This window comes from Pithys albifrons, chromosome 4 (assembly GCF_047495875.1).
Source record: "Pithys albifrons albifrons isolate INPA30051 chromosome 4, PitAlb_v1, whole genome shotgun sequence".
Lineage (NCBI taxonomy): Eukaryota > Metazoa > Chordata > Aves > Passeriformes > Thamnophilidae > Pithys > Pithys albifrons.
The window spans coordinates 62,443,993-62,456,357 of record NC_092461.1 but is presented as its reverse complement, the minus strand read 5'-3'; the positions used below and the strand labels follow the sequence as shown (position 1 = coordinate 62,456,357).

General features: G+C 36.2%; 1 protein-coding gene across 8 annotated transcripts in view; it reads right to left on the bottom strand.

Moving 5' to 3' along the window:
- NCOA2 (nuclear receptor coactivator 2) overlaps positions 1-12,365 on the bottom strand; it is a 187,722-nt gene that overhangs the window by 73,258 nt on the left and 102,099 nt on the right. For all 8 annotated transcript variants that reach the window (XM_071554372.1, XM_071554368.1, XM_071554367.1 and 5 more), the window contains 2 exons: positions 4,203-4,304; positions 3,128-3,300 (listed from right to left, as the gene is read on the bottom strand). In XM_071554372.1, the coding sequence (XP_071410473.1) occupies positions 3,128-3,300; positions 4,203-4,285 (256 nt within the window). In that variant the 5' untranslated portion in view covers positions 4,286-4,304. The remainder of the gene's footprint in view (positions 1-3,127; positions 3,301-4,202; positions 4,305-12,365) is intronic.

Genomic DNA, 12,365 nt, shown 5'->3' with positions numbered 1-12,365 from the left:
ATCTACCAAGTATCTTTAATTCTTTTAATGAATTCAGCTTTACACATATATTTATAACTTGCTTTCAAATTGTAATAAACTGAATCTATAACAAAGCACAACTTAGGAATCTTTGAAGTATATACTGTGAGAAATGATCTAAAGATAACTGATGAAGTATTGCAAATATATATTTGCATATAAAATAGATCAGGGTAACATTATACTAAATTATAGAGTACTATTAAAGCAAAAAATCTATTACTTTTTTCAGCTACCAGCCCAGCAAGCTTGTCATGGGAAACAAATATGGATCTGCATTTCTTTCTTCCTTGTTTTCATTTCTAGAACCTAAAGTCTTGTCATCAAATCTCAGTAACAGTTATAAAACCTGCTACTTTCAGTGGCTTTACAAGGTATTTATAACTGACTGTGCTTTTGTAAGTAATTAGACCTTCGTGTACTATTTATAGATGAAGAAGAAAATTTGTGAAGAATTTTTAGTATTTATTTTTAAAAAAACACCAATGTTTTCATCTAATTTGCATTGAAAGAAATGCAGAGCAGACCTACTGTGCAAAAATGCAGCCATTTTTAATTTGTCTTGTTAGTGTAGAATCACTCCAGTTTCAGGATGTTAATTTAGTTTTCTCCTACAGGTATTTCACATAACTCTAAAAATCAACCAAAAATCTTAACTCTAAGAAAATACTATTTTTAACCTGAGTCTCACGGCACTTTATGCAAGTATAGTATTATTTTAATGACTTTTGTTTTGGAAGTAGATAATACAAGGGTTTGACCATTGTACAGGTCTTTTAAAGGGTCTTGGCAGTGGAAAATCCATCAGAAAGGAACAACCTAAAAGTTAGTAATTTAAATGATGAATATTTATAAGTGCAGGATTCTTAATGTGAGGTGATAAACTACCTATAAAACCTGAGAGCACAGTAATAATAGCATCACTAGGTCTTCAACATGTTTACATTGACTATGTCAGGTTTCTTGTGGCACTCAAATGAAGTGCTGTTCATGCAGTTTGGACATTTGCTGTATCTGAGACATATTTGTTATTGAAATTCCTGTTCCAAAACAATATTGCGTTTTAGAGTATGCTGCCATTTGAATTTTTCTTAAAAGGAAAAGTCTTTTACATTTGCTTTTACAACAGAATTAGCTTGTAGGTAGGAATAGCTATCAAACCTTTAATCAATTTAAAGGAATAATTTATTTTAACTTTGCATCTAGACCCTGAGATGCTGTTAATGATCACCTTAAAGGTCTCAGTGTTTTGTAATGCCCTTAGAGAGTCTGAAAGTCAGCCTGTATCAGTTTTGTGCAAACACCCAAACAGTTACCAGAACATCTAATTATTGCCAACTGCAGAAGATTGTATAAGAAATCACCATCATAAACAGCAATTTAGTGTCTTTATAGCTCAAGGGTTGCAAACTACTTGTTGAAATAAATTCATAGTGTTTTAGTCTATCTTTAGAATTGTATATGCAGTTGTTTTTGCAATAAGACTTTATGAGCTTAAAAAACTAAGCGCATATTCAGCTTTAGTACAATTCTGATCCATGATGACTTCAATAACTTACATGTAACTTCACTGTGTGAGTGTGAATAATTTATAACAATATGAAAACTATTTTTATGACATTGATCCTGAACAACAAAACCCCAGATTTGACAAAGCTACCATTAGCTAGAGTCAGATTTTCAGACTAGATGTTCTAGAACTGTTCACAGAACTACCAAGTGGACTAGCAGATTTTTCTTTGTGCACTCATTTCCCAGGAAAACACAATTTTTTTGTCCTTATGCCTTTCTCACGTAAAGATAAGCAGTACGTGTCTTTTGGTGCAAGAGCAAAACAATAATTTAAAAATTAATTTGAGAAAAGGATCAATAAAATAAAGGGAAAAGAATATCTCAAAAGCCAGCAAGGTGCAAAATGGTGATGGACACTGTGATAGGTTAAGAAATAGACTTGTAATATGGGGCATAGGAATGTCACTAGAATATCCACTTTAAAAGTCATAGCAATCTAATAGGAGTAAGAAGAGAACAAGCTTAGAGATAGAAATGCTAAGATTAAACAGTTAGAGGCAGCTGACACAACTTGACACCTTCCAGTTCGCTTTGAATAGACTGATGTCAAAAACTACAGATCTACTTATAACCTTGTTTTAGAAATGAATATGTATGCAACACATATTCTCCACTGTTATAACCTTACACATCCAATATGGAAAAGGAAATGTTATTTTCCCACAGAAATCACAGAATGCTGAAAAAGTGAAAGATCTTTAATTCAAGTGTTTGAAAATCAAAGGAATCACTCTAAACACAAAGAAATACAAATCTTCTACATTAAAAGAAAAATGATATGCACCTACTTTTAAGAATTTGAATCTGCCCCAAACACCTGCAGTGCTATTCATGCCTGCCCAGACAGACCTGTACCACAAAACCCAATTCCAAAAATTTAAAGTTCCTAAAAGATTTGGGTTTTCTCTTTGAATAGGAAATATATCAAAAGAAAAGAAATACAAAACTAATCTTCTAGACAAAGAACAGGAAGAAAACTGTCACGTTCTCTGGTTTACATTTATAACAGGACCCTATCTAGAGATTAGAATAGTTTCAAATCTATTGTAGTCGAGGATATGATGTCATCATTTAAAGGACGCAGATAATTTAGTCCACAATATCTATTCATACCAGCAAAAGAAAGCAAAATGGGGTATGCAGTATATTTACATACCCCACTCTCCTGGATTATGCCTCTTTTGCATGGATTCATCATCCATATAACAGTATGCAAATAGTCTTGGGGTTTTTTTTCCCCTCAAGTCATCTGCTAGTTTAACTTTCGTGGAAGCACAAGTTATTTCAATTCCATTAAATACACATATCAGACTGATCGATTTTCTCTCTAAGTAATTTTCGGTCAAGCTTATTCTAAAATACTGAATATGACACTTAACACACTCTGTTCACATGACATTACAGTATTTTTCATTACAGATTGATGAAAAGCATGGGAATGCGCTACAGAAAAGCTGAAGAAACTAACAGGTTTGCCAAAAATAAAATAATAATCAACACAAAATATTCGAAGTCAATTAATTAGCCTTCTTACCTTGTTCTTTTATCTGACGAATTTGCTTCACAGTTTCTTTCAAGATTGCACATTTGTCAGGTTTAAAGTTAAAGTTGTCAATATCATTAAAATTTGCAAAAATCAGCTCTGCAAGTTCTTCTATGTATTTATTCTCTTGCTCACGATTGCGTTTCTCAGTGCTTCTTTTAGGGCTGAAAGAGGAGTTTACAAAAATGTCATCTTTAATGCCAGTTTGCTTGCCTTCTGGCCAGCTCAAAGATGATTTCAAAAGGTTTGACAGTAGTTTAACAAAATCAGAGAGAGAACTACTCTCTTTCACTACAAAAACACAGCTTACAAAAGTTTTTCTAAAGCAGAAAGGTTTCTTCTGAAACAGGGAATAGGAGCATCACAAAAGACATTATTTTTTTTTTTCCCAGCAGTCATATTTTTGTTTCTAAAGAAGTTTGGGATTAGAAATCCAAAAATGCAAGATTAATGGGGTGAGGGGTGGAGGTAGGGTGGGATTTGAACACTTACAAGTATCCCTCCCACACAGCACTGAGAATCCAAGGAGTATCATACAGTGATGGTGTATGAGAAAATAAAACAGCTTAAAAAGTTAAACCAAGCAAATCCATACTTCCTACTTCCTTGTGAATTTATGACAGTCATAGGAAAAGATGACGAATGAGTGATTATTCTTTAAACTTTTTGTTGGTAACACAACTTCTGTAAAACAGAAAAATATTTTTCAACACCCTAAGTATAATGAGAGAGGTGGTAAAAAAAAAATAAAATCTCAGATTGCCAAAATGAGTGACTGAAACTGCTTGCAGTCACTAGCCAAAAAACGATTTTTACATATCTCCTAAATTGTCACTAAAATTCTGCATTTTGGCACAATACTGGATTCAAAATAAACAAACAAATAGGAATAAGAGAGCATAGTCCCCATCCCAAACTCTCAACAACAACGAATTACTGCACCAAAGTAGTTTGGCACTGACCTCTCTCTGCAAAAATGTTGTTTGTAATTTTCTAACTGAAAAATATACGCAAATGTAACATTTTTTGAACTCCTCTCAAGATCTTCAGAAGTAAATTGTCTAACCTGGGTCCAAGCTGATCGGGATCCTTGCGCTTTCTTGACTCTGCTCTGGATGGGTCAGAGGTATTTTCTCCCATCCCACTCATCTTGAACACATATCAGCAACTAAAAGAAAGAAAGAGCAAGAAAGGGTTATGGTGGACAAAGTCTTGAGTTCTCTGTTCCTATTTCCAAGGTTCTCATTTCATGCTCAACTCAGGTTTTACTTGGCAAATCTATCTTTCGAAATAAAGTTTGTTTGAAAGGTACCAATAAAAATACTGTGTTTAAGCCTCCACAAAATGCTAGACAAAACTCCTTTGGAAGAAAATTTGTGGTGGGCAAGGCAAAGCATTATCATCTCTTTGATTGTTATCAGCTATATAAGAACAGGAAAGCATGTTTTGTGCCTGGACGGCTGAATTTTCATGGCAAATTTGCAAGGTTGAATGAGGAAAGACAAAGGAAAAGTCACAGTGCCACACAACAAGAAAAACACAACAGAACTGAAATACCTGAAATAAAACGTGTGTCCCAGCTACTTAAAAAGGTAGCACAAGCAGCTTAAGTGAAAAATCTGAAGATAATGCTTGCACAAGTACATGTGCAAAGTTGTAGAAACAGAACATATGTCGACACTAGAGACCACTGAGGAAGTATAAATATTTTGTACATATAATCTACCTCATAAGGAGAATTAACTTGTCCAGCTATCATGTATTAAAACAACACAAGCTTAAAATTTGTGCAATAAACAGTGTGTGGAAATCCTGCCCTGCTCCTGAGCTGTCTGTTGCCCTATGCACCACAGAAGCACATGAACCGTGCCTGCCCCAGATTACATACTCCTCAGTAAATACCAATATTCTGGAGGCAGAAATCACCGTGAAATCACCATTACAAAGGACAAGGGAGATGATGCAAATGTTCAAAAACCTCATGCAAGAGGGCAGTCCCAGCTCACCATTTGTCTACTTGCTGCCAGTTTTGTAATAAAGATGATGGCAGAGTGATGTTGCCAAGACATTTCAGAGAGTTACTGTATTGTTCAGGACTAGCAGAAAAATAAACATGAAGGCCATAAAGGAGGTAAGTGTACCCAGGAGGTGATTCATACCATGCTAAAATAAGAGCTGGGGCCTGTAATTTTATGACCACTTCACACTGGCATAAAGCGGAAGTCAGGTATCAAAACAAGGGAGTTCACCCCCTCCTTTAAGACATTCATGTCTGTCATACCCTTTCCCTTCCCTCTGCTGGCCTGGTCAGCCAAGCACTGAACTTAATCTCTCATTCTTTTTGACATTATTTTAAATCTAGCAGCCAGTCTATGTATTGGTAATCAAACGGTCACACCAGAGATATTAAGTTCTCCCAGTGAACCCACTGAGTGAAGACACTGCAGATATTGGCAGAAACAGCCCAGACAGGTCCAAGCAGTTCTGCAGGGATGCTGAGAAAGATTACTCCTTGAAACCTGAGCAAGCAAATAAAGATTTGGAGTCATCTCAGATTCAGAGGTGATCACCACCTAATATTTTTCTAAAAATAAAAATTAAAAATAATTTCTTGGTGCTGAAAATATTTTTTTAACCTGTTTGAGAAGAAAATGAGTACTCTTGCTTTTTCTAGATACTGGTCAAGTTCCATGAAAAAGACTGTATGATGCCTGAAACACAGAGCTTCTGGATGGTCTTCGATATGGATGGTATCAGATGCTAATTGAAAATTATCTGTCATAACTTTGAGAAGAACCCACTGTAAGAAGAGCTAGAAGGCACTGGTTCTGTGGTGGAGCAAAGCTGAACTCTCAAAAGGAAGATGCACCATCACAACCTCCATCATTCTGTACTTTCTAGAGAAACCTCAGTCATCTTATCAGGGCATTTACAGAGCCACACCAATGCCAACCATACTGCAGAGCATGTCCCCAGCGTGATCTGTGACACTGGCTGCTCCTTAACAACCACACACTTGCACAGATTTCTAGCCCAAGCAGACATTCACATCCTAATTTACCCAAGTATAGGAGTAGAAATATACATTAATATATATGGAGCTAAGTACTTTTGTGAAAATATGCAATTTTACAAGTATCACAAGTCAAGCTCCAAGGAAGAAGCAAGATACTATTAAGGAAATTGTAAACAATAATTGAACAGAAACTGCGAGGACACAACAGTTCCACATCTCTGTCAGTGGAAAGCTGGAACTCTCCTTGGAGCTCTGTTCCAATGACTAAATTTTTCACTGACCAGGGCGAGAAAAAATTGTATGGTGAAAGCTGTACATTCCCAAGATCTGATCTCTGAGCCAGACTCAGATGGTGACCTAAAGTTCAGTAGAACAAGTAGGCTGGAGAATCCCTTAAATTCTTGTTTCCCAAGAAAAAATGTAGATCAGCTAACTACTTTAATTGAGAAAAGCAAGCACAACAATTCATGAAAATCTGTCAAATGTTCAATTGTCATCTCAACTCTCTTCCTCTCTAAGTAGTAAGGTAAACATTTAGACTGGACATCCTCCTTAAATTCGTCTTACTCCCCAAGAAAGCATATAGGAACAGTTATTGACAGCTTTCCCACCTACTCTGTCAGGCTTATTTCAAAAGGAAGTTTTATTTTTGAGGGAACCAAAGTTTCACCAGTAGCTCCACCAACACATTCACACTGATGCTATTCTGTAGAAATTCCACTTGGTCTACATTATGAGCCTTTGGAGTTCACATTAAAACTCATCTCTCCCCATAAACTCTAAACTTCATCCTTCTGTACTGAAGGAAACCAAGTGGTATCATAATTATGAAACTAGCACCTTCTTCTCTCCTTATAAAACATAGTCAATGGTCCTAAACAAATAATTTATGTATTTATTTTATTTTGTTTTCTCAGCAGCATTATTAGTTTATTCTTAGAATGAGTTACCATTTCTCTTTCACTCATCATAATTTACTTCTGGAAATCTAGCGCCTACTAACATGTTTGCTTCTCTGTTCTCCCTTATGTCTTAATTAAAAATCACATTCTATAATGCAAAGATCTGTATAGGGGCTGTGCAGTTCCTGTGTTGTTTGTGCTTGTGCTCCAGAGTGGAATGCAAAATCCTGAGTTATGTGTCTTGGAATATGTAGAGCTAGACAGATGACACTAAAGCAATCTACAAAATCTCAGAGGCTACAGTGAGTTGTTCATCTGTATCTAGTATACCATACTAAAATCAAAAGCATGTGTCCCCAAACTGTCTTCCTAGGGATTTAGGGGCTGACCAGGATAGTTGAAGTTCTGCCATTCTCTTCGGATTCAGAAACTAAAATCCATTCCCAAGTTAGAATAAATGAGTAGGAATCAACTTGTAGAAACTGTGGATAGACTCTTCAATAATACTATCTACAAACTAAAGCAGCCAGAAACTGGGTGATGGAGATAAAGTTGCCTCTTACAGAGGGCTTCAAGCCTGTATTTTTCATCATGCAGGACAGCCTCCTGTATGGTTGGCTATCTGCCTGCCAAACCTGGATGTTTATGAAGCAAAGAGGGCAAGTTTGATTAACTCTTGCAATGCAGCAGGAGTCTTCAGGTGTGAAGTCCATACCACTAAACTCACAAGTAAGTAGTTCAAACACCGTTCTAAAACACGTTTGACTCTCTCAGGCTGAGGAGGACCTCCCTGAGCAATGACTCCAACTAGTTGAGTCAAAGAGGTGAGCACTCTCCCAGCTTCCTCATGTCTTTTGAAAAGAAAGGAGCTGTTTTGATTTTTTTTCCCATGACCTAATTAACAGTTAAAACCTGTGCATACTGCTAGATGAAGATCTCTGGATGGTTTAGGTACCTCTACAAATTTAATGTGGATCAAATAAGGAACTAAATCCATATTTTTCAGAAGGAAGTGCTTCGGAGCACATACAGTGCCAAGGAACAGGGCCCTCAGAAACAATATTTTTCAAAGATAATTTAGGAGTTTTAAAGTAATTTCAAACAATTTTAGGTTCCTGAACCACTCAGATAACTTTTCAGACCAAAAAAAATAAAACTTACGAATTTGAAGCCTGAATTTTTTCAGGAAACATGACAAGTCAAAACTAAAGCCACTGCGAGTAGAATGACAAGTCAGAGACTTGAAATTTTACTACAACAAACTTCCCCTAAAGGAAACCACTTTAGATTAGAAAGCAGTATTCATCCTGCTCCTCCAATCTTTGTATACATCTCTGTGTGACTTTTCAGAAAGAAGAAAGATAAAGAAATTGAACATTTTGATTCTTTAATATTTTAGGCAAAATGGAAATGTAGCTCTATCATACATCTTCTGGTACAAAAATCAATGGTACAGAAAATAGATTAACTAAACTGGGAATTAGTAAAAACAAATCCAGCAGTAATCACTGTTTTGAGGAGAGAGAGATAAAAACCATATCTAATAACAAAAAAAATAGCATCATGACATGCCAGATACTGAACTAAATTGTGAAAGAAAATGTCTTACAAAGTTGAATTTGAACACGTCTTGCAGAATGAAGTGTTATGCACAACCAGGCACTCCCTTTTTCATTGTGTACGCTGTTTGAGAGCTGTACTACACTCCAAAATACAAACATAATATCTAACTATAGAATTAGTATTTTGCCTTCAGTGATGGCAGCAGATATTTCTCCTCAATATATATTAAGGATTTTCCAATTTGTCTTAATAAAAAGCCAACCAACCAACCAAAACAACCCCAATTAAAACCACCACTCCCCCCCCAAAAAAAAACAATCAACAAACCAAAAAAAATACCAGCAATAAAACTGCAACAATAACTAAGAGCTGAATTTCTAATGCTGACTCAGATGCTACTCAAGCTTCAATTCCACTGGGCATGAATGAGCAACAAACAATAGAAAGATAAATACACTCACTGCAGCATTTTCCTACAAGGAAGGAGATAATTAGAAAAGCATAATTATTAATTCTAAAAATACCTACTAAAAACTAATTTTAGTCTGCAAGAGAGGACCCTTACCAACAGGACACCTCAGGTAACATAATATGTTCTTTCTCTTTATATTTAGGACCAAAGGCGTATTTTCCTTGTCTCTGCATTTTGCTACCACAGGCTTAAGCATTCAAAATACTTCCAGACCAAATCAATGCCTCATTATTCCAACTGTTAAATGTAAATCAAAAAGACCAAAAAAATTAAACTAAAAAGCTCCAGGATAGTATACAATTTCTACCAGAGGTTGAGAGCGAAACAACAGAGCCTGTGGATTTTTTTTTTTTGTTATCAGTAGTAAAACAATAGTCTCTGCTCTTGTCATGACAGCACATCCTCCTTTACATCCTCCACCAGCAACTGATCAAAGCTGGAGTACACGGAGAGACTTAACCTAATTATAAAGCAACAGTAAAAATTCATCTTTGGAAGGGGGAAATAAAACAGAGACCCCATGAAGTGGGAGATAAGAAAATATCCAGCACAAATCACTTTGGGGAATTCATAACATCTCTTTAACTCCTCAAATGCCATGAAGGAATATGGCATCCAGAGAAAGCCTTCCGACACTGATCCTCAGCATCAGTTAATTCAGTTAATCATCCAGAGTCAATGCAGAAGACGATAACGTGCATTTTTATCTCTTATCAGACCAGGCCATCTTCCAAACAAGGCCTGTTAAACTGTCAGATTTATTATAAGCCTAACAAATGCAGTGAGAGAATAAATGAGGATTACACCTTCAATGCTGCTATTTCAATCTGAAAAGCAGCAAACAAAAGGTAAAGTACCATATAGTGGACAATCAGGTAGCAGTGCTGTACTACCACCCTTGCATACCATCAACACGTACAACTGACTCATAAGAAACGATTTATTAAAGCCAGCGTTTTATTGAGTAACAAACAGAGACAATACTGCTCAGTGACCAAAACCACTATAAGTCAGTGAACAGTTGGGCAAAAATTTTCTCCAAGAGCCTATTTAAAAAATAAAACCAGCTCATAGTTCTGTGGTTGTTTACTCAAACTTACAGCCATTATAGTACCCCCCTTTTTCCTGTGAAGTTGCCATGACTAGAAAGCTTTCATGTCTCGGTTTCAAAATTACAAATGTATTCCACACAGCATTAATTCTGGTAGAAGCCAGAGGAAAGCTGGAAGTCACACGCAAATTCTGATTCTTTGCATTTTTTACTGCTTATGAACTGTTTCTTCACTGGCTTCATTTCAGAATCGAAAAATATTTAATATTGGTATATACTACAATCTTCAACGCTTTTGAAGAAGGCAATACTTGCAAGCCACTTTCCCAGGCCTCCAAAGGAAATCACTGTCAGAGGCAGAATAAGATACTAGATCAGAGATGGGGGCCACTGGAGCCTAAGGCCAACCTCTTATCGGCCAGCCACAGCAGTTCAGGAGGAAGGGTTGCTTTAAACTCCCAACACATTTCGTTATAGTACCTGTCAGAATCCCAGTCAGGAAACTGAGCCTGCCTGTCCCATGCACCTCACTGCACTTGGAAAAGGTTAGCCTTTTTGCATGTAAACTTGCTCTTGCACGAGTATTTCAACAAATCCAGAAAGACATGAATAAGGGATCGGAAAAGGATAAAGAAATAAGAGATGAAAATCATAGGATATAAAAGGAGCAGAGAAAAAAATTGTCTGGTAAAATGAAATTTAAGCAAGAGATCCACTGCTAAAAAGTTTGACAGAAAAGAAAGTTAAAAACATATTAAACCATCCTGCTGAATCCCTGGCATAAGTAAGCCCCATGTTCGACACATGTCACTGTACCCATTCATCACCAAACACCTGGAACTGGGATATACCCCAAACAAAATAATGCCAGTCTGCCAAACCTTGGTTGGTGATGATAATCTGATATTAAAAACATAAACTAATTTAATTAAGGGTATGGTTTTTTTCTTGAAACAGCACTACTGCTTTTACTATAGATGAAACTGCCCAAAATCTTTGCCATCCTCCAACACAGAGTATAAAGTAAGAAGAGGAAAGAGAGTTTCTACAAGGAAGGTGATAGCAGCAAGATGAAAAGCTCTAGTCACCTTTAAATGACTTGTACTAAAATCTGACATGTACCTGCAGACTTTTCTATCTGAAAATAACACTTCCTACTTAGATGACACAATCTCATTTGAAAGAGACACTATTACAGGTAATATTTAAACAAAATTTATGGTAATATTTACTAAACTTTATTTTATTCTTCAACTTCACAAAATAGAACTAAGAAAAGGAACATAATGTATTTGCAAATGCCATTGAGTCCATGTATAAAAGAACTGAAAACTAGCTCCAACATCTACTACTCCCATTTTTGCTCAGTCTACAAAAGGTAGTAACAGACTATAAACAAATGTTTAAGCTGAAGGCTGCTTCCTCAATCTTTTCCCTTACTCTTGTGTAATGGCTTTAGAGTGGCGTATTAGACAGTAGGAAGACGACATATTCCATTTGCAGCCTGAAAGCCAATAATGCTCATGAATTTTTTACCTGACAGACACTTCAAGATGCCACTGGGAAGATTGTCTAATAAACACATTAGGCTGCAAATGGGCAGCAGCAGCTCTTTAACACATGCTGTAACAGTCAAATAAGAGGCTAAAATTAATGTTCACTGTTAAAAACTGATATTTTATATGACTTTCTGTAAAATCCACCTACATCTTGAAGGAGAAAAGAGGTTTTTCTCAGGTACTCAAACCCACAGGTTTGAGGATCACCCAGTTCTACTTCAGATTTTGCCAAAACCCCTTGAGACTGACCCCAACGCTGTAAGATGTCTCCAACCTTCTGTATTCCCATAGGCTAAGGCTCTTAACAGAGCCACTCAGCTGCTTACGGATTAGGCTACGTCAGCACCTCTAATATGCCCAGGAATAGCAAAACCATTCTTCAATTAAAAAAAACAGAAAAAAAATTTCAGAAGAAAGTACTTTTTTCCCCCCCTCCCCATAACATACAATAGGTTTGCTTCATTTCTGCTATTAAAGAGGAAAAGATGTGTTTTAATCAAAACTTCAAGACTCTGCATTGTAATTTCAGGTCTGGGATTCTATTTCTCTAGTTATCAATAACTTAATACTCAAGGAAAAAGAAATGCAGCTTAATACCACTAAAAACTGTCATTAAAACATTGAGAAAAAAACACCAATGCTGGAATGTGTATATATATATGCGTG